Raw genomic sequence first — 23284 nt, 5'->3', positions numbered from 1 at the left:
TCGGGAAGTTTTTTAAGAAAATTTAATAAATTCCCAAAAAAGAATATTGTTATATTAGCTAGTAAACTCATCTATCTTGAATTTACCAAATCTTGCAGAATATAGCACTAAAAAGCGATTTTTTGTTAATTATCTTTTTAAGTTACAATTCAAATTTTAATTTAACAATTTTTCAAAACTGGTCAAAAAAGTTTGGAATATTTTCAAGTCTGAAGATGGTGACATCATCGTTCAATGGCTGTTTAAGCCAAGTTTTAGCTTCAGTGATTGTAATGGTCAGCATTGTTGGATATACCAATGGAGATATAAGTAAGTTAATACTCCTTTTTTTGAAGTAATTTTGTAAAAAATACAGGTAGTTTTAAAATATGGGTATCGGGTTTCATAACAACCCAGGTTTAGTTTGGTTTGTGGGTTATTTTTTTGCCCCCTTGCCATCTACCCGGTACAGCAAAATGTAAACAATCGTAATAGCTTCTCAATTCCCTTGTTGGGCCTGAAAAGAAAAACAAACGGTTCATGATAACACAAAGCGAGTGAAAGATGATCCCCAGGGGAAACTGGGAAGGTGTCCCCGGCTTTTTCGAATCGAAATTCCGCGCTATTGTTCACCAGTTCCGGGCTATCGAAAAATTCTTAAGCGCCTATTAAAAGCGATGAAATATTTTTTGCTTGTTTTCATAAGCCCGTATCGGTTGGCTTATTGAAGTTACTGCCGCGTGGTTCTTTTATCACCTTGGCCCGAATTCCAATCGATATTAAACGGATAGTTCTATTGTGTAGGCTCTTACAGACAATATTAACAATAACAGTGCTTAAACCTAACGATACATATCCGTAACCTCCCAATATGACGTCATAGTCGAAATGACACATAAGTAAATTATCAGGTTTTGGCCGTAACCAAGCGAAAATTACCTGTTGTTTTTCTAGCCTTAACTTAGATAGCGATTACCGGGTAACTGCGTCAGTTTAACCGTACATTTGCCGTCATAACAGCTTATCGCATATCATCACAAGTATAAGGTAGTTAAAATAGCCTGAAATCAGTCGAGCTAGGAGTTGAATCGATCACGTCGTATTTTCTCATAACTAAAATAGTGCGTATGCTGTTAAAGTTTTACGATATATTATGACGTATGTCAAAACAACAATCGTTTTACGATGCAACTTGACTTTGTGTTGACGAATCTTCATCTCGATTTCGAGAATTCGGATATAACAAAATTACGTCATTGTTTTCTATCTCAAAAAGCAGGCACGTTAATCTGCTAAGTCGTTGTGTTAAAAAGATCACGTGATACCACAAACGTAACCTTACCCCGTGTGAACCTTTAAGTTAAAACAATTGGGTTAACAGAAATTAACTAAGGAATTTTTGTTCATTTCGACTTTAAATATCTTTCAAAATTTTAAAATCTAATTCTGACGTGTTCCGTTTATCTGTATAGGCCTATAAGGTTTTATTTCCAAGAAAAATATTCTAATTAATTACCAATCTTGCTTAATGTTTAACGTTCGATTTATTTACCATCAAATATAGAATGTTAAAAAATGTAAACAAGTCTACAGCGAAATATGTGCACAACACGATGGATCAATTATTATTCAAACACTGAAAAAACAGAAAGTTTTCGGATTCTGCGACTATTTTTGGCCCATCTTAACCGTAAAGCGTAAAGAAGATGCCATGTCAATATAGGATTATAGTGAATGTTTATAAATTGTGGTGACCTATTTGTGTGAATCCGGGCGGCTTATAAAGTTCGCAAAAAAGATCATTATTTGTTTTTTTCACGGTGTTTGTTAAATTAAAAACACAAAAGTCGAAGCGATATTAAGTTATGCCATTCAAAGTGCATTGGATTATCTAAACCTTAGAGAAAATACAGCGTCTTACTTAAATGTTTAATTTAAAACACCCTTACTAATTTCCATGCATAAACGGATTGCGTAATAACTTGATATTCTGTGGTTGCTACGCAACGCGGTTGTATATTGTGGCTCGCTCGACTGCACACGTGTGAAAGTGTCAATTCTCGAACGAGGCGCGAATTTACGATTTTCTTATCGTGTTTTTCTCGATTGTAAAACTCCGGATCCGACGAAAAAAATGGAGCGTTAAATGGGAAGCGTTTTGTCCGTGACGTCATAATTAGTAACAATGGCAAGTGTTCAGTGCGATGTTTAATCTGGGTCATCGTTCCGTTATTTCGACTTATTAAAAAAATAATTCCTTCAGTTTTAATTTAACAAAATTAAACGCATTGTGATGCTGTGTGAGATATATGGGATTATCCAGTATTGACTTCCAAGCCTAATAGGTCATATTGCTAAACGTTAATTAAAAGTTTTAAGGATTATTTGGTTAAAATTCGAATTCTGCTACAAGTGTAATTTCCCTTCTATTTCAATTATTGTTTCCTAAATTCAACTTAACTTTGCAAAAATCGGGTTTTAAGGGCGTTCATTTCCCGCCCCCGATTATCACATTACCCCAACACACCTGGCGTGCATCTCACGTCACGTGACTTGTCACTAAGTGATTGTGACGTCACACTTATCGTCGTACTTATCTGATTTGTTCCGTATTAGCGATAAACAATGGCGATTCATGCCAAGATAATCGATTTTTGTTGGGCACCGGCATTTTTTTGTAAACAATCGTTTATATAACGATTTTAAAGGCGATATAGAAAATCGGTTTTTATTTTGTTTTAATATTTTTTTTTGTGTTTTAATAGTGGAAATTTACAACACGAAAATTGCAACAAGCGACCTCGGGTGGACGAAACATTCTTCTGGAGAAGAAGGGGTAAGTGAAAAAAAAACAATTAATAATTCAAATCTTAAATATATGTTATATATAACGTTTTGTTTTGTACTAGAATGGTGTATATTTTTTTAAACCCAGCATATTCTCCAAACCTTTCAATTCCTGTTTAAAGTTAAAATAACCCAATCTATATCACATCTTGGCCTCTTGTAAATGTCGCTTGACTCGCTTATAACTATAAACACGTATTTGGTTACTTGATATTTCAGAAAAAACCCACATTCTTTCGCAATACATTTAAACTGGTATTCCGTATTGTAAAAACCCCCGAAAAGTTTATCGAATATCTTTATGCAAATAATTAACTTAACATAATCCTTAAACGTTTATTGTTTAACGCCTACACGAAATTGGCCTTTAATATTTGTTATCGTTAGACCGTTTGTTTGTACTTGTTCTTTGTAAACACGAAAGGATATTTGCATAAGGTTAATGAACTAGTTGTTTCAAACGGATGTAAGTTAACGACTTAATTACTTGGTAAAATAATGTAATGTTTACTAACCGGCCTTGCGCAATGTTTATTGGAAGATAACAAAGAAATAAAGAAAAGGGTTCTTCGTTTAAATCGTTACTAAAATAGGTGAATAGGAATTACTGTCGTTAGGTGATTTATTGAATAATCTAAACACCTTAATAAATTATTCCGGGTTGTGTAAATTTGTTTGGACTCAATTTTAATTAAAATCGTTCACATTTTAAGAGCGTTTATGATAAATAACAGAAAACCGCAAAACCAAGAAAATTGTGATCCGACTGCATTTTCAAGGCCTTACGCGACTTGTTTTTTTGCTCGAAAAAAAAAGTGCGGTTTAGTCGTTTATTTTATTACAGTGAATCAGGAAGCCTGTACACAACCCTGTGTCAGTTTATTGTGGTGCCCAGTCAAAATATGATCAAAATCGTGCGTAGATCTTAATCTAGTTCACTCCATGCCCTCGCCTGACAGGGCAACATACCAAGTCGCTTCAAAGTTTCTAGCCTTCTAAGCGAAATAACTTCGATTTTAAGCCGTTTCATGTGGGTTGAAGCCTCACAATTTCAAGTAATATTCACGTAGTTGACAATCTTTGGAATTTTCTAGACCTGAGTGTATAGTTTATGCTTGGCCGCGCACCATAACCAATTCTCGTCAAAAATGTACTTGACGTTGATATTAAATTAAGACGACGGAACTGAAAAAAATATTGCGCCATTTTCAGGGTTGCCAAATAAAAAAATATTTCTTTTTAAATGTTAAAAAAACTAAAATTATGGTAAAAGTAGGTTAGCAACTGAGACAGAATGCTGTAACAAAATGTAATATCATGTTCTTATCATTACATTGCAATATCAAGGGTTATTGAATTACACAATTATTTCTTGTTCCTTTGTGTGTTTTAAATGTTAATCATTAAGCCAAGAGCTCGGAATTTGTACGATCTTATAACGACCGTTTTATGAATGGCTTTTGACGTTGCAATATACCTTTATAGCCTTTGCTCTATTTGCAAAGAGCCTCACACAATACATTCGAATATTATATGGGACGTGATTTGAAAAGGCTGTTTTTTATATTTTACCTTTTGAGAATTGCGAAATGACAAAAGTCTCAATACAAGGAACAAGTATATTCGCGAAAATAACTTCTTTACAACAGTCGTTATTGCGCTATGCACTCAGAGTCGAAATGTAATAAAGAAAGTCTTTTATTCGATCACGACATCAAATAAAGAGACTAGCTTGATTCTGAGCCATTAATAACCCTAATTCCCCATGCCACGCCTTTGCAATTTCAATCGTAACTGGTAATTTCACTTCCGGCCGGCGTTCACCGTAATACACAAAGACTACGTATAATTTGCACAATTTTATACGCAGTAGAATTTAAAAGGTTTAATTTTATTGATATCTCAGCGGGGTGTAATTGTATTAAGGTCCCGTTCTAACGTAACCCTATAAAAAATGTCTGTTGTTGTTTCGAGGGTTTATTTCATTTTTTTAATTCTGAATTCCGTAAATTCGCGACCTACACTTACAACTATGTAGCCACTCCTTTTGGTTGACGTACCGACAATGCGGCAAAGACGAGCGTCTAAAAATAACCGACTACGACAAGTGACGTAAAGGGCTTAAGATCATTTTATTAAAGATCATTCTTGTTTGCAAGAATGCCACATACCAGTGTTGTTTGCGTTTCTCGGGAGAACCTAAAATTCGACAAGGAAAACTTTAACTTATTTTAACCACAAAGCAAAATGACATTTCCTTGAGATGGCTTAGGACATGTCGTTCTACCGAAATCCCTACCAGGTTAAGTCGTACATAAGTCTTATCGTGCCAACTCGGAATTGACATAACCGCACGCTTTAATCGCCGTTGTATAACATCAATACGGCCCGGTTGAACCCTAAGTTAGTTTGTTCAAATGACGTAACGTTTTCTTAAGGGTATATCAATTCAGAGTTTACAGAATATAAGAGAAAGATTAATGGCCTCAATTGTGGGTATTACAAAGCGTTTTAGGGTTTAAACTTTAACCCCCTCGTGCTTGTGTAATATTATGATTGGCGACGGGTATTTGTTGGCCTGAATCGAACACTTTTTCGTTTTTTATCAATATTTATTCAAGGCGTAGCGGTCCGTCTTCGGGCGAATAACAAAAGTTAACCCAACTTCTAATAAACCCATTGTCACCCTTTCTAATTTGAATGGCTTATTATTTGCCAAGGCATCGCCCGTTCTTTTGTGTTGTCGAACCTTTAGAAACTTAAAAACAAATTTCCACTTGCCTATTTCTACTTTGAGACTAAAAAAGAGCATAACCTTATTAAAAACAAGCATTCATTTTTGTACAATATTTTTTTTAAATCTTTTAAAATTTTCTATTTCTTAATTACAGTGGGAAGAAGTGAGTAATTATGACCGAAATTATGACAGCGTGGTTAGGTCCTACCAAATCTGTAACATCAATACTCAAGAGGAAAACAATAATTGGATAAGATCTCCGTTTATTGAAGCAAGGTAGACCACGATTTATTTAAAACCCACGAATTTAAAACAAATATTTTGCTGTCTAGCTATTGCAGTGTGTTAATAAAACAGTAATTTATTTATTTGGTTATTTGTATTACATAGAGGTGGAAAGCAGATTTACATGGACGTCGAATTTTCGGTGACCCGATGCTCTCCCGGTTCGATTGAAAATGCAAACGCAAAATGCAAGGAGACTTTCAACATTTTTTACTACGAGGCTGCATCCAATATTGCCTCCAGTACATTCCCACCCTGGCATGAAAAACCTTACATGAAAATCGACACTGTGGCAGCTAATTCTGCCAACGACATTAACAAGAAAACATTCAAGTTTGGTCCATTGTCAAGGTAGTTTTACCCTCTCCAGTACTCAGTACATTATTATAAAATATTGTGTTGTGTATATTACATGCCTTTGTATACTTTCTATACATACAAAGTTTTGTTATAATGTATTTGAACAATAGACATTTTCCAAATATTTTGGTATCTCAAGACTGCTTATACCATCTTTAAAAAGGTTTTTTAACTATACTATTTTTTTACCTTCATTAACTATACTATTTTTTTACCTTCAGAGATGGTATATACCTAGCTGTCCAAGATCAAGGGGCTTGTATGTCTTTGATTTCAGTTCGTGTTTACTATTATTACTGTCCTCAAATTGTCAAGAACTTGGCTGTCTTTCCACGTACCATTTCGGCCAATGGTGTGGCATCTCTAGTGACTATAAAGGGAGAATGCGTTGTAAATTCGAAAATCCCAACTACAAAATGTAAGATGTTTATATAAATATAAGTGTGACTATTTTAATTGAATAAAGCTGTTATTTTATTAATAAGAATCTAGTTTTGTAAATTCCTCAAAATTGAGTGACGTCAACGTACTTTTAGCAATTTTGCGATAATTATAAACTTGCCTAGCGACGGAATGTGCGCCTCGACATTTAAATACTAGTTTAGTAATCGACCGTTTTGCTTTTCAGCCGCCGAGCCTTTATATCACTGCAGCAGCAACGGTCAATGGCAGATAATTACTGGAGAGTGCGAATGCGAAACAGGATACCAGCGCAACTTTCTCAACACAGAGTGCAGGGGTAAGAAGATTTCACAATATTACCTTAAAACCATAATAACAACTTACCTGTATCGATTTTTAATATGATTTAGGGTTATACGGTTTAACAGTTCGCGCTTTAAGCACGTATGATATCGCGGGCTATAATTAATTCTTATGCAATCCCACAATTATGTTTTGAGATGATGTAAAAAAGCTAGACCGTATGGCTTAAGCTAGTCTCGATTTAATTGTTAGCTAGCGCCTCTTTATCTTTTCATGATTTGTAATTGTTAAAAAAAGGATTTTTTGAAAGCCTTGCAGATCACTTAATTGTGTTTAAAAGCAGTGGTGGTCCAAGTGTCCATTGTTATTGATGTAGCCTTTTCTCAGAATGTGTAGGTAACAAAGCCTATCAAGTACAGTTCTAGCGCTATTTTGCTTTCTTGTTGACAGGATTTTGTTCCTATAATGGTCACTTGTATTTCCGCTTTGTCTTGCTTGATTTATTTAAGCACCCTATGCAAGAGTGTACTTAACGTCTTACTCGGTAAATAACTGGTTAACGATTACGTCATGTTTTTACCTTTCTTGACTCGACATTTTTATGCCCTTTTTTTAATAATGTCATGATATGTTTTGTCGCTATAGTTATTTTACGGTTAGGAATTTTTACGACCCGTTAGCCACGTTGGGACTACAAATTTAGGGTTTACAGTTTACCTATGTTCTATACTTTGCCATGGTCGTAAAGCATTAAATTTGACAATGCGGGGGTAGAAAAGTTTACCCTGGCCGTTTATGGGTTTTTGTGCGAATATTTATTACATAATATAAATCTGTAAGCCTTACTTACCTGTTATAAACACGCGTTTGAAATTTATATTAAACTTTCAGATCCCCTTTGTGTATTAAAGCCATTGGATACAGTTAAGTTTGACATTAAACACAATAAACTGTTATTTTTGTAAGACATTCCAATGTGATTTAAGCGTTTTAATAAAATTGGTATATGTTGAGTGCTTTTGAATTGCGGTGACATACCAACTCGTTCAAGTCCATGGCTACATTTCAAATTTTTCTATTCACGCAAAACGGTGCGTTTTATGAGAAAGGACCGTGTTACGTATTTTTGGCATTTCTACATATAACAAACACTTATAATTCAATAATTCCCAGATATTTCTAGCGTTGTTGATAAAGATATTGATTTAAGTTTGCTGTTTAAGTCGGAAAATAGTAAGAAGTTTTGGGCTGGCGGCGTTCAGTCTGCTGAATTGGCGTGTTTTTATTCGTTCAAAACCTGTTGTTATTTCAATACATATTTTCACGTCGCGATTTGACCCTATACTTATTCAACATAATGGCAATTCTATGTCCATGTAACTTGAAATAATAGAACCCGATTGGCATGGTTGGCCTAAACCAAATACCTTAAATGCTTTAATAGGAAAGTAAAGACATTAAATTACTCTATCTGTTTGTAATCAAAGGCCACACCTATAACAATCGCTGTAATATAAAAAGCAAACAAATTTGTCTTTTGCATGTGGAAGTCATAGACATCAAGGTGCCTTTAAGGTTTGTTTAATTAGGTAGTTACACCATTCGGGTTGGCATGTTAGCCTTGTCAGTTACTTGTTTTCCCAATGCTGGCCTCTTATCTACGCATGCTCAGCCACCTAAGACTACTTGATGGGATATCTTTGATGACATGGCGCAAGAGTTTAACATTTAAAGTTTTAAAACCCTATAATGACCAACGGTGAGGAAATACTTGGGAAAATTCCAGCACTCCTAAGGGGATTTCGAATACCTAAACGGATAATCACATTTTTGAGAAATAACACATTGTTTTTTGAAGGTTTCTGAGGCTTAGAATTGAAATCTAAAAAATGTAAATTGGCTTATGCGTATGATCACGAATCTATTTTAATCTGTTTTCTATTTTGGGCTATTAATCGCCAACATTGGCAGAGAAGCTTTATCTGTTATCTTTCTTGTTTAAAATATGTTGTTTCGTTTTGTGTGGGCCCGGTGCTGCGGCGGAATAATATTTCCTAATCAACAGCCACATTTACACGACTTCCGTAACCCATAAACATGCAATCCAGGTGTAAATCAAAGTCTTGTTTAATCCTATTTATAATCTTACCAAATTCACTGATCAAAGTTAGTCTTTTTATTTGTAGTTCGATTGATTTAAAAGAGGATAGGCCAATAATTTCCGATTCTGATTCGGAAATGTTTGTTTTTATTATTTGTTTTGTTCTCTTAATAGTTGACTAACGCTCCACCCGGCTTCAATCAAAAACTTTGTTAAACATAGTCTCCAAGCAAGCCCTTGTCGTTAGCTAATTTCAAGTTTATAATCAATTCTTTTTTTGTAATTGGTCACGGTAAGGAACAACCCCACCTTACATACTTAAAAGCAGGTCTTACATTTCCATAACATTTGATTTTCTTATCAAAACTTTGGCTGAAATTTGACTGGCATTTGTTTGAAATATTACAAGTAGCGCTGGTCATTATATTTTCAGTGTTACTGATCCGGTGTTTTGAGGTCGCAAGGTGTCAATTGGTAAGACATTTTTTAACCTAATTAACTAAGGACGCTTTGCATGCCTGTTACATTATTCCAGTCGATAAGCGAAGTGCACATCATGATATCTTTAAAAATACAGGATGCTTAACAATGCAGAAATGTTTTTGTCGATTGTCTACACATGGGTTTTGTTGTTCAAAACCTTAACACATATTTTTTAGTTTTATTCTCCACTTTTTTGTCCTGTGCGACCACAAAGCTCTTGTATAGAAACTTAGGCCTAAAAAGTAGTTGCGCCCCGACCCGTAAAATTCGTTAAGGTTGGGGGTTCAAAGGTTAGCGCAGCAAGATTTGGAGCGTGGCGCCGATATAGCAAATGTTTCAACTGCACAATTTTCACGGTTTAGGGTTTCTTTAGCCTCAAAACAATGTTAATTTTCCGCTTAAAAATACCAAAAAAAATACGTTATTTTGTTGAGATCTATCCCTTGATTTCCTTAATTCCTGCTTCGGGGTATTGAACATGATTTAAAATCTGATGACGTCATTGCGGTTGAATACAACCACGTTTGTCTTTTGTTACATTTCACGCGCTCCAGAACTATTCTGATCGCGATTATGTCACTTCTATCGGAAATAGTTTATCGTGAACTTACTGAAAGCGCTTTTGTTGTGTTAAAGGGGATACGGTTTCCAAAACATTGGACAATCACAGGTAGAAAGCGTTACCCGAATTAGCTTTTACTTCCGTTTAAAGCCTTTGTTAGACTGTGCCTAGCAGCATCAGTGATGCCGGGCTATTGTTTCTACTTCGGCTTGTTTTCACACGAGTTTTCCTAATCCCTTACCTTGCTGTTATCGTGCGAACGTGGAATAGGAAAACCCAGCGTCGTTTTCAACAAGTTGATTGTGCGCCTTAAAAAACCTAAATAGAACAGGAGTCCCGTATACCCCATGGTTTACTTAAAGGATTTTGAAAGTGAATTCGTGTTGGCTTTACACGTCCTTAGTGCTAGCAGTGCCCGACAATAGGCGCCGCGTCGCTTAGCCAGCATTTTGGGCTAAATGACGTCATATTCTATGGATGTTTATCGCTATATATCTGTTTATTGATAACGTGTTATAGATGGGAGAAAATATATCTATTTTGAACTGTTTTGACATTATGGCATTTACCACGTTTTATATATCACAAAAAGCGCGCAAAACTAATTACCAAACACATTAGCAGGTTTAATATAACATGCAAACAAACTCTTTAAAAACGTGCAGTTCTATAACATTTTTTTAGCCAGCTGTTTTTGTCGTCTATTTGAATATGAGATATTGACATGAGCGATGAGGGCGAATTCCAAAAACAGAAATCCACTTGTATAATCATTACTGAACTACCGGGTACTGTTAGCACACAGGCCAAGATGTGCGCTACTGATTAAGCACCAAATATTTGTTTTAACTCTTGAACCGGCAATATTTTAACGTTACATATTCAGCTTGAGGATTAATTTTAATTCAAATAAGAGATCGGCTATTTTTAAGTTTTGTAAATATGCTTAAAGCAAGACATATATAGCTAAAACGAAATACTATTCCGTATGGTGTTTTTAGGAAAGTATTTTTAGTGATCGATCTTAATCCCTGTCTTATTTAAATCCCACTGTAGTGACATCTGTCCTTCGCTCTCTTACAAATTGGTATCCATTTACTTAAACCTTTAGAAGCGTGTTGCATTTATTTTCTGACACTATTACAAGTGATGATGTGCAAATGATTGTTCCGTTCAATTTACTTGTCATTTTTGCCATGTTAAGTTACTTGTAAACCGTATCCAGCCATTAAGTCGTTAAATTTAGCGTTAAATTAGCCATGAAAATAAGCTTCTGCAGTGATAATGATTTTCCCCTAATTGGCCCTTTTTTCAAAGTCTTGGCGGTTGGTCATTATGATTTATGAACAGGAAAAAATCCACTTATTCAAATAATTGTTATGGATGCTACCCGCTGTTAATGACGTCATGGTACTTGGGAAATAGCGATTTTAACTGTGGCCTTACTCAATCAGTTTTAAAAAAAAATTCTTGTTTGAGGTACACACATTTTTTAAGCAACATTTTTGTTAACGTTTTAAAATTAAACCTAAACAATTTCATCCTTTCTACTCGCACGCCATGCGGTTAAATATCATTTCCATTCAAAAACGGCTTAATTGTTTGACCTTGAATTTTTCTCTGCTTTTCATTGTTTATTAATATACAATCAATCGGTATGCACCTGCGAGTACATAGGACAAAGCCGCAGGGTAGATTTTTTTGGGCGTTGAAAAGCGATTTAAAAAATGTCAATGAATAGTGTGTGCATTGTGGCAATACCTTTCACTAAGTGCCAATCGCTAATCCAAAGGCGTAGTTTGCAAATCGACAAACATTTTTGTCAAATAAACCGTAAATATTAAACCAGGCGTAACTGTGGACGTTAAAACTTGTTAAACAGGCATTTTGGAGTTCCTGTTTCTGTTGTTGCGACTTGAATATGAATCATAGGTGCGTGTTTACGACTAAGATCTAGATAGGAATTTCTAGAATGAGGGGTTTAAATCACTTAATCAGTAACATCAAACAAGACTGCAGTTAAATATTAAAATCGCCTCACCTTTATTTAACGTTGCTGTAAAGTAAAAATAGGATTAAATACCCAAATAAATTTGTAATTATTTTTTACAGAATGTCCAGCTGGTACTTACAAGTCGACCACGGGCCAAGAAAAATGCGAGAAATGTCCCGGAAACAGCGGGATCCCGGAGAACCCGACCTCCCCCTCCACCGCCATCGGAAAGCTCTCAATACCCCACAACGAGTGCCCCTGTCACCCAGGTTACGCAAGAGCCGCGGGCGAGGACATCAGCGTTCCGTGTACAAGTAAGTCACGTGACTTTAAAGTATGTATGACGTAGATTGGTTCAATCCCTAGCGCGATTCAATTGGATTATCCTCTAATAGCGACTTATAGGGTACACTTTGAATTTCGTGTGAATCACGAACAAGCCTGAAATCTGTAATTTTTTTCGGGCACGCGCTGTTTTCAAGTTACAATTAACCGCACTATTAATCACGATCATGTCGCAAGTGTTAATTAAGCCATAAGTTAAAACAACAACACCTAGGCTCACGCGCAATATTCCCATAACTTCAAAATTAAAGTCAACCACATCAGTCTTCTTTATTTGAGCCTGATAAAAGCTGTCGTACTTCATCACTCTGATTTGGAATTTTTAACATTCTGGAACTATCAATGCCTTTTTTCTTTATGTGTATTCGAGGCTGCGGTAAGGCAATAAAATTTATGCCTCGTTCGTGTAAGTTTGTTCTTCGGATTTTTTTATGGGCATCCCGTAAATTACTGGAAAGGCAAATATTTTAAGAGTAGGCGCTCATATGCACGCGATTGTATTTGCTATTGCGTAACACAACTGTAAAGAAGTTTTAAAATTGACGTTTTGTTATAGGATTATTATAATTTTTGCCTAATTACTTCAATAAATACACATATTTATTAAATTCGATTTCCCATTGTGTTTATAAGGATATAAATCATGAACCACAGCTCACCTAGCGGATAGATATTTAACAAAAGCTAATACCACTTTCCTGTAAACATTCGTCGCCATTTTGTCCTTCCCATGTTTAAAGTTACTCCCATGTTTAAAGTTAGCACGCCTTTAAATACAAAATTAACATTTAGATTTAGAAAGTTGAAAATTTAATGATAGATTGTATATAAATTGTAGAATGCAAATCATTGTTTAACCACAGGGTTGATTGTATACAAAATTAAGGTACGGTACTGGCGTCTACACTTTACGTTAAAGTTGTCGAACAGGAAAAGGTTAGACATTGCTCTTGGCGTGGTATGTTATACTATAAACTCTGACGTCAAAACACTGTTACCTTAATGCCTTTGTTTATTGATTGAGATTACGTCTAAGAGAATTCGAGCGCCATGGGTTTGACACTTTAACCTTAAGGCAGTGACGCAATATATAAGTTATGCAGATACACCCTCGTATAAACGACATTTATCTAAAGTGCGCCCGAGGTGGTAAAACATAAAAATATAACTTTCGTCGTATACATATGGCGTTATATTAAATACAGGCAATTATGCCACCGCATGACCTCCAATGTTAAGTTACGGCATTCATATACCAAAGCGAATCGTGTTCAACTTTCGGCTGTGGTTTTGTCTCCAAACTGTTTACGTCATGGTGCAATACAACTTCAATTTCATTACCTTGAAATCGAATGAATAAAGTGTCGAGTTACCGACCCCCAAAACGGTTGTTACCACAGACTTTTATATTTTACTTTTAAGCTTAAGATAAGGAGCATTAAAATAAGGCTGTAAGATACTTCAACAAAATTTTACTTTTGTTTTTTTAATCTAACAAAACGCATTAAGTGCTTATTAAAAAACAAATTATCAATTACTATCAGCCCTCTGATAATTTTCACTTAACTCCTTAAGAATTGCTTAAGTAATGTTGAAACAGCTTTTATAAAATAGGCCATTTCCTTATCCCAGTCTGCCCTACAAATTTAGAGACATATCTTAAATTGGAACGCTAGACAAAGATAATTACGTTTTAATAGCAATATAAAATCATGCTGTCAGAGGATAAAATTGTTAAGAGACTCTTGTTTGCCTATTCCTTTAAGGCTTAACCACGAACAATGTACAGCCTTTTAGAAAATAAATTTTCTTGTAAAATATTTTTAATATGTCGCCTATTTTTATGGTTTAAAATTTTTCAAGGTTGTCATTTATTTTTAGTTTAACACCTTGTATATGTTAACAAAGGCAAACACATGAAATTACGTTTATTAAATTACGTTGTTTTCTAAACAAACACAATATTGCGCATTCCTTTAACATGTAACTACATAATAAGCCTTATTAAAGGTTATTGTTCTTCTCGACAATAAAGTGCTACATAATTATAAAGATGGTGTCATTGTTTGTGCTTGCGCCACCGCAAATCGTTTTATTGCCTACAGTTTAACAACAACACACGATGATTTATTAGACAAAACTAATACGTAAGCATAGGTATTATAGTTCTTAATTTGAACCTATAAATATATCCGTACCTTGAAACGATGTTACTTAAAATTTACGGCCCAAATTTTCATTACTGAAGGACCACAAACTTAACTAATTTCGGTTAAATATATCTGTTTTGTTACCCATAATCATAGCCACCAACAGAACAAGTCATTGTACAGTAACGTCTATAAATGTCACAGGCTATTGTTAATACAAATTATCGTTTCATGAAAGAAATAGCGTGACAGGACAAGATCGGTAAAATATTTTTCCTAATCGGAAGGGATCAATTTTGGGTAATACCCGCGTCACAAAAACCATAGAAATTTTAAATTTAGTTTTGTATCTTCAAAGACAAGTTTAATATTCATGTAAATTGTATTAATATGACCATTGTTAAATAGGCCGTTATAAATGTCATAAGTTTTTTAACCTTTTCAGCTATAAAATGAATGCATATATACATATTTTTTTGATGTTTTATTTTTTTTAAATTTAATTTACTTTTACTTTTACCAGGACCTCCTAGTTCACCATTAAACCTAGAGGTTACGAAATCCAACGCAACATACGCCCAACTACAGTGGTCAGCCCCAAAACAAGATGGCGGACGCAGTGATCTTTACTACAAGTATGTTGTAATATTTTAAATATTTTTTAACCAACTAAAATAGTTTTTGTAAATAAAAAATCTGTTTTGCCTATTATTCAATTACTTAAAAAATTGGTATTTTTGTATGTAGTCGATATTTACCAAAATGGCCGTCTTTAACAAAATACTGTAATTTATTTTAGTATCACATGCTCCTACAAACCCGTCGCTAGTGGCGCTACATCACAATGGTTAGACTGCACCAAGCCCATCAAGTTTTTCCCACGTTTGACTTCAGGAAAATTTTATGCAACTAGAATAACTGTCAAAAGCCTCGAGCCTTACACAATGTACAAGTTTAAGGTGCACTCGCATAATGGTGCCTCTGCAAGCCTACAACACGAATTTCCTTCAACAGGAGTGGCTGAAGTCGCAATTACAACCAACCAATCAGGTACGGCATAAATTTATTTGGTATAAATTTATAAAAACTTTAAAATTAGGAAATTAAATATCATATGATGTCTATGTGTTGTGACGTCCACATATTTTGGAATATTGGTGGGTCAAAATTAATTAAACCACTTTCCTGAAATTTGAATTTCATTTGTCCTCGGCTAGACAGATATTTGTCAACAAAAATAAGAAACGTGCGACTGCGGTTGGATTACAGTTTTGTTACTTTCTGATTTAAAATAATCCGGATATTTTGATACTACCAACTTTTCGTGAACTTTTCTTGTTTTAAGAATCTCCCTTCGGTTTGCATTTAAAGCGTCTATAATATGGATATCTGCTGATCTGGTGATGTTGTCGTATAAAAATAACCACAGTTTACGTTTAAGTGTTTTGTATTAAAACAGCGAGGAATTTTTACCTTAAATAAGATAGATTAAATTTTTTTTCCGCATACGCTGTATGCTTATTGATGGACGCCCTAGTATGTTTAACATAACAACCTTAAACACGTATGTTTTTTCTGAGAACACATTTCCAACATAATTTTAAGTTCGCCGCGGTTTTGCATTGAATGTCAGGCTTTGAAATGTATCGGATTAGGCCATTAAACCGCCTTAACTTGGCTTAGGATTTAGGGTGACACTTGCCTGTCAGTTTAGATTAACTTGTTTTCGGAACTCCCTGGAATTTAAAATTTAAGCTGTAATTCTTAAAAACAAAGAATTGTTTTATTAAAATTTAAACAAAGATTGTATAATTACGTTATTAAAACGCCTATGGGTATGTTTATGCAAAAATTAATTAAAAGTTTTTCATTTTTAGCTCCGTCAGTGCCAACTAGCGTTCGCGTCACAGAGCGATCTTCCAGTGACGTCACGATTGCGTGGCAGTTACCAACCAATCAAAACGGGTTAACAACCGGTTACGAAGTGGAATTACAAAAACGGAATTCAGTTTCTCCAGGAAGAGCACAACCGTTGAATATTGCACCAATAGCTAAAGAGGTAATTTATTAAAACAATTGATAGCTAAGAAAATAAATGCGCTATCTATACTTTTTGTCTTCAATTCATACCTTTTTTGAACATGAAACGCCTTATTACAGACTATCGCCAGGAAAATGAGCTTCAACCGGCTCGAACCTAACACCGAATACCAAGTTCGAATTCGGGCAAAAACATCGGCAGGTTATGGCCCTTACAGCAGAGCATCGACCTTTACGACTGCCCAAGGGAGTCATTCTGAACCTATAACCGAAGACAACAGCAACATCATGATGATCGTTGGCATCGTTGCTGGCGCGGTTTTGGTCGTGTTTATCTTGGTCGTGGTGTGTAGGTACCAGAAGACCGGAAAGTTATTGTGCTTGAACACCTCGCGGACGGCAAAGAAACAAAAGAAACACAACACCGCAACTAGCAACGGAAATTCGCACAACGAACATGCTTTGCAGGAAAGACTTATAGGTAAATATTAACCATTTATAACATCACCTATGTTAATGCATGTTGGAAACTTTCATAGTTAGTTAGTATATTTTAAATGGGGTGTTTTGGGGTAAAAATCGTAGTTCACTTTTGTCATGTAAAAATTGGGGGCCAATGCGTCTATATACTTACACAGTTGACCTACCCCCACCAGGGCAGAGAATCTACGTAGACTACCCTGACCCGAAGACCGCGATCGCAAAATTCGGACAAGAGATTGACGTCAGCAAGATCAAAGTTGAAGAAGTAATAGGAAAAGGTAAGAAAAAAAATTTTTTGTACATGTTGAATTCAAATTCTAAATGTAGTATTCTAAGGCAATACTTTAGTAAACACTTGTTAAATAAAGTGCTTTCATAACATTATAAATACTGGTTTGGTTTTACAATTTGAAAGCCTGATATTTAAAAGTTAAGCGTAGATTTGCTCAAAACAAATCGTTTTAGCAGTTATGTAACCAAGCACATATCAACCTCTATTATATTATTTGTGTAGGCGAATTTGCTGAAGTATGTCGCGGGACGTTAACTGAAGGCAAACAGCAGATCAGCGTTGCGGTGAAGAGACTTAAGTCAGGTGCAAGTGAACGTGACCACATTAATTTCTTGCGGGAAGCAATGACGATTGCTCAATTCGGCGACCCGAACATTGTTAAACTGAAAGGAGTTGTCACGAAAAGTAAGTACATTTGTAAAATAGTTTTGTTATATAAATATGTTTTAGTTTTATTTACAATCTATTTATCTTTAATTTTGTTCCTTTACAGATCGACCTTTTATGATTGTGACTGAGTACATGGAAAACAGCTCTCTTGACACTTATCTTCAGGTAAGCTATATTTTCCTTCTTATTAATAAAGAAATTTTCTTAAAGCAAATACTTATGGTTAAACACGTCAACCAATTAAAGTTTCATTTTTGTGATTTTAATTAGATATTTGTCTGTAATTTTTAGGCACGACAAGGTCAACTTACCATCATACAACTGGTAACCATGCTACGCGACATTGCAAGTGGGATGCGATATTTGTCACAGATGAAATACGTTCACAGAGATTTGGCCGCCAGAAACATTCTTGTAAACTCCGATCTCTCATGCAAGGTCTCGGACTTTGGTCTTTCTAGAACGTTGGAGAATGATCCACAGGCAATATACACCACTCAGGTAAGGCTAATTCCATATATTTTATTACCTGTTGTACCTTCTAAAAACTGTTTACAAATTTATGTAAATTTTTTTGAACGAAATCCCTAAAATAAATTTGAATTATAGGGAGGTAAAATCGCAATCCGCTGGACGGCGCCCGAGTGCATACGATATCGCCAGTTTACTTCAGGGAGTGACATATGGAGCTTCGGTATTGTTATGTGGGAGGTGATGTCATACGGGGAAAAACCTTATTGGGACATGGGTAATCTCGAGATTATGGATAATGTTGAAAATGGAATGAGACTACCATCGCCTATGGTAAGAAATATAAAGTGTCAATTTTGGGAAAAAAATAATAAACTTTTACTTGTTTTGTAAACGCTAGGTTAGAAACAAAAATTGTAAGACAATATTTAAAATAACATTTTACTTTAAAATAGGGCTGTCCGAAAATATTACACACCACTATGCTCGATTGCTGGCAAAAAGATCCGAACATGAGACCAACTTTTGGAGAGCTAGTTCAGAGGTTCGATTCCCTTCTACGGCAACCCGAACCTTTAAGAAATGATTTGTCAACAGGAGATACTATTCCCCAAAGATCATCCGCCGCCAAAAACATGTAAGTAATATGCACTTGACCTTTAAAGATTTTTTTATCTAAAAGATCTGCCACAAAAATAACTTTTACTATTTTTCAGGGCCACACCCAACCTTGGCCGAGCTATTAACAATGGTGAAGTGGTTACTGTCGAGCAGTGGCTGCAAATTCAAAGACTCAGTAATTACAGTGACCAGTTTAGAGATCGGGGGATTGACAGTCTCGACAAAGTGTCCGAGTTAACCATAAAGTAAGTAGTTTAAATAACCAACATTTTGTTTCTGTTTAAGATATATGGTGCACTTTTTTACTAATTATCATTAATTAATGTACAGCGATTTAAAAATGATGGGAATTGACGTCACTCTTCATATGAATAAACTGGAAAACGGGATTCGCACACTAAAAAGACATTTAAGTACTTGCACGAGCACACCTAGTTCTTCTGCGCGTACTTCAAATTCATCTTCGATTATAATAGAAGAAGAAGAGCCAATGTTTTCAAGAAGTGTAAACGTATGATGTTACGCAGCATGAGTTGTGATCTAACTAAGCGCTTCAAAAGCAAATGTCATTCTAATCGGGTGGACGATGGAGATCTATTTTAGGAAAGTGCATTTGCTTCCGGCTACCTGTTAAACGACCAACACGAACATTTTTTAAATATCCCTTTCTAACTGAAACCTACCGTTCCGCAGCGTACCATCTCCTAATTATAACAAGTCATCATGTTTATAATTAAATTAGAAAAATCAGATTTTTTCTTTATCTTTTTTGAATTTTGTGGTTATTTTCTTGTTTCTGTATTGGCTATTATTTATTTTTGTTTACAACTTTATAGTAATTTACAAAGGTCAGTCGGCCATGCAAGCTCCCAGAGCATGCACGTTCTGGATTTGTTTACTACAAAATAAACATATCCTTAGCTATGACGTCTTTTTGGCAAAATGTCAATTTTTTTTTATATTCCAGTTTATATAACCGGACAAACATGCAAGATATTTTGCTTCGTTATTCTCCATTTTTCACATTTTTGCAAGACGAGCGTACAATATTTTGTCAGCACTGTATTTGCACTTTTTATGCGGTGAACATTTTCGCTTTAATGCGGTGAACATTTATTTTTTTCAAAGTTTATATTTACCGAATGTGTTTCCTGTTTTTCGAATAAACGTGAAGCTCAATTTTTTTCCTTATTTTAAGAAACATCGGAACAGCTCGTAGATAACAAAGCTTTTTGTGTTTGATTTCAATTAAGATCTGTACTGGAAGCAACAAAAAAGTTGACATGAAACATCTAAACATTGATTATCAGACTAAATACTTAGATATTTTTTGCGTAAAATGTAAATAAACAAACACGTTTGCTAACTTGTTTGTTTAAATTAAGATTTATACCACTTTAAACTAGATTGATTTTGTTAAATAAAAACAAAAATGTTTGTTAAACCCAACTTTTTTTGCAAGTTTGTATAACATTTTAAAAAAAATGTGTAACCATCTTTGTTGTCTATTTATTTGTTGTCTATTTATTTGTTGTCTAAATTTAAAGTTGTGAAAAAAATTAAATAAAACACCTTATCCCCTTTTCAATTTAAGTTAAGATTATTTTTTTGAACACAGTTTTTAAAATAATGTTGAGAATAGGGAAAAAAGCATACAGTAGCTTTGTATATAACATAAACTGGTGGCTTTTGCCTTTAAACAAATTAAACCGAGATACTAAACATGTAAATTGCGGTAATTATCTTTTCTTGTTGTTATAATATGCATTTTTGAAAGCTTTATCGGATTTAACGTGGCATTCGATGGATTAGTACAACGCGAATATTGAATGTTGGTGTAATTTGTCGTTAGTAATCATGTACTGCCTAAAGATATAAACAATTTGCTACTTGCTTTCTCCTTCTCTCTGTTTCAATTTAACTCGAGTTTTACTCGCGCGATCGCACTTTTGCAAGAAGATAAAAAATTTGAGATCCAGACAGTCAAAAAATATTTTGCTAATTTTAAAATAAATTTCTAAATTTAGTTCTTAGACAAAATATTTAAAGGATTATTAAACTAGAAGGACAGTAATTTATAGGAGAAAATGTTAACAGACTACGCAAGTCGAGTTAAATATAAATATATCACAGCGTTATCTATGCAATATTTTAACAATATATTACGAGTTTTAGGGTTAACAAGTTAATCTACCTTGCCGCCTCCTCAAAATTTATGCAGATGTCTCCAATATTTACGTAGTCGAGCAATATCACTCACTAACCGCAACATTTTTAGGCCTTAGGTTACATCATGTCTTCAGTTAAACCTTTAGATATATTACACAAACCAGTATGAACTATATCTAGTAATTTTGCGCTTTTAGTTTTGGTTAAATTGATTTTCCTTTGAAAATGGTTTTCAATATAAACTATTGTATGGAAAAGTTGTGCATAATTGCATGTTTATCTGTCAAAGTTGTATGTTTATTTACACTCTTAATATAGATATGAACATTAAAAAATAACGATTTTTTTTGGTTGTGCAGTACGATTTAATTCCTGATAAAAATTTCAACTCATTATTTAATGTGTTTTTTGTTTGTGTATTTCTAATGGTTAACAACAAATTAATCACATGTAGTTACGAAGGTTGAAAGTCAGGTTAACACAACTACAATGCGGTCCAAACTTTATTTAAAGTTAACGAAAACTTATTTTTGGTCGCGTTTTTAAAAATATAACTCTATTGCGTCAAAGCCCAACAGTGTTACTTATTATTTTTTTGCGGATTGCTTCGCAATATGCCGGCATATCGCCATTTACTGATTATCTTTCTTTATGTTTTAAATAAACGTGATATAAAAACTAACCGCACTTCTTCTACTGTTTTGATAATTTTTTTCAATTTTTTTTTATATAAATAGGTGTCCGATGTAATTAATATCACTATCGCATTTTAGTTGTAAAGTGCTTATAAGAATAATTTAACTTAAGAGTTTCTACAATGGTATTACAACATGCCTTACCTTTTCGATGTCAGATTATTAATTGTATTTCTACCGGTTGCACAGTAAGTTCAGCTTGTTTATTACCCACAAACTTCAAAAATGCAAGATTTTTTCTTCGAGTAATATTGTGTTTTACCTTTGGAAGCAATGTTTCGTTTTCGGTCCCAGTAAAAACAGACTCAATTTCTTTTTTAAGCACCAACGACATTTTCAATTTACCTCAATTGTTATTCTCTGACGACGAATTTGCCGCGCTTAAAAGATTAACCTGTGCGTTAATGTGCTGCGACTGCCTAGACCAAACAAACATGCTTAATAAACTTAAACTGCAAACCTCAATCGATTCAGTAGAAGAATTAATTTGCCAAGAAGAAACTATAAACAACGTATACGACACTAAGCTGTCTGTCCGCACTATAAGAGCAAATAGCAAATTATGTGCTGTACGAGGCCGTAGAATTAAAAACTGGGCAATTTGGCGCAAAGGACATCTTTATATGATTGCGCAACCATCGAGAACAAACGGATATTACTATTTTCTAAGAGAATGTTCGGGTAGAGGCCTGTGCCTGTCTTCAACACCAACAAAAGGCAATGAAATATTAGATAGTCCAATTAACCAACTATTTATTTACGAAAATAATAAGTTGCAACACTTGCAAAGTGGACTTTTTGTGACTGAGTACAGCGTTGGTGAAAGGCATCTTATCGGGTTAACTACACCAGAGTATGCTGCGGACTGGAGAGTTGGCCACCAGCTACGAGTTAATAATAATTTAAGTAAGTTACCATTTAAACTAAACGACACTTTGCCTTCAGGGTGTAATAAGTTATAAAACTTGTTAACGAATATATTTTTGTTATTTGTTTTAACAAACCATCGATATTTTTTTAAGTTATGCAATGTTTTGTAGTATATTTTGTTTAATTTTTTTTATTAACATTAGTAAAGTAATTATCACAAGCCACATTTTTATTGCCATCTTTTTATACTATTTATTAACAGTTTGTACAATTGATTGTGAAAACAGTGCCTTTATGGTCGAACAAAATCTTCCTTGTTTAGTGTTTTTTGAAAGCATTTAATGCATGATACTTTTTAATATTTTAATTGTCATTTTTGCCAAGTTAGACAGTTTGTAACGCGCAACATTATTTTACTAGCTATAGGACCAATACCTTTAATATAAATGGGACTTAATAAAGTTTAACGATAGGCATATTAAAAAAGATACAACTGGTCGATTACGCAAGTAGCTATTGTGGATTAATCATTTCATGATCAATCCTTGGTACGAGTTTATTCGGGTTTATCAAGGTCAAGACATTGCAATACAGCAGCTGCTTTATTCATGTAAGGTTTATGCGTTCGGACCGGTCAAGCAACCTTAAAGCAATTAAAGACGGTCTCACAAAACAATAAACTGCGCGATTTTATTAATCAACGACC

The 23284-nt window shown here is 34.4% G+C and overlaps 1 protein-coding gene across 1 annotated transcript; it reads left to right on the top strand.

Annotated features, from left to right (window-relative positions):
* Nucleotides 1-102: 102 nt before the first annotated feature.
* Nucleotides 103-20284, top strand: LOC145751472 (ephrin type-B receptor 3-like). The gene is made up of 19 exons (XM_082567634.1): nt 103-309; nt 2745-2815; nt 5718-5839; nt 5954-6199; nt 6430-6626; nt 6837-6947; nt 12172-12366; nt 15071-15182; nt 15347-15597; nt 16425-16606; nt 16708-17068; nt 17226-17348; nt 17585-17767; nt 17856-17917; nt 18044-18253; nt 18362-18556; nt 18679-18860; nt 18940-19089; nt 19175-20284. Exons 1-19 carry the CDS (start codon nt 216-218, stop codon nt 19359-19361), a joined length of 3234 nt encoding a protein of 1077 aa, XP_082423760.1. The 5' UTR covers nt 103-215; the 3' UTR covers nt 19362-20284.
* Nucleotides 20285-23284: the final 3000 nt, after the last annotated feature.

Source organism: Corella eumyota, chromosome 4 (genome assembly GCF_963082875.1).
Source record: "Corella eumyota chromosome 4, kaCorEumy4.1, whole genome shotgun sequence".
In the NCBI taxonomy this organism is placed as follows: domain Eukaryota; kingdom Metazoa; phylum Chordata; class Ascidiacea; order Phlebobranchia; family Corellidae; genus Corella; species Corella eumyota.
Note: the sequence above shows the minus strand (reverse complement) of the source record. Positions and strands in the feature narration are given on the sequence as shown.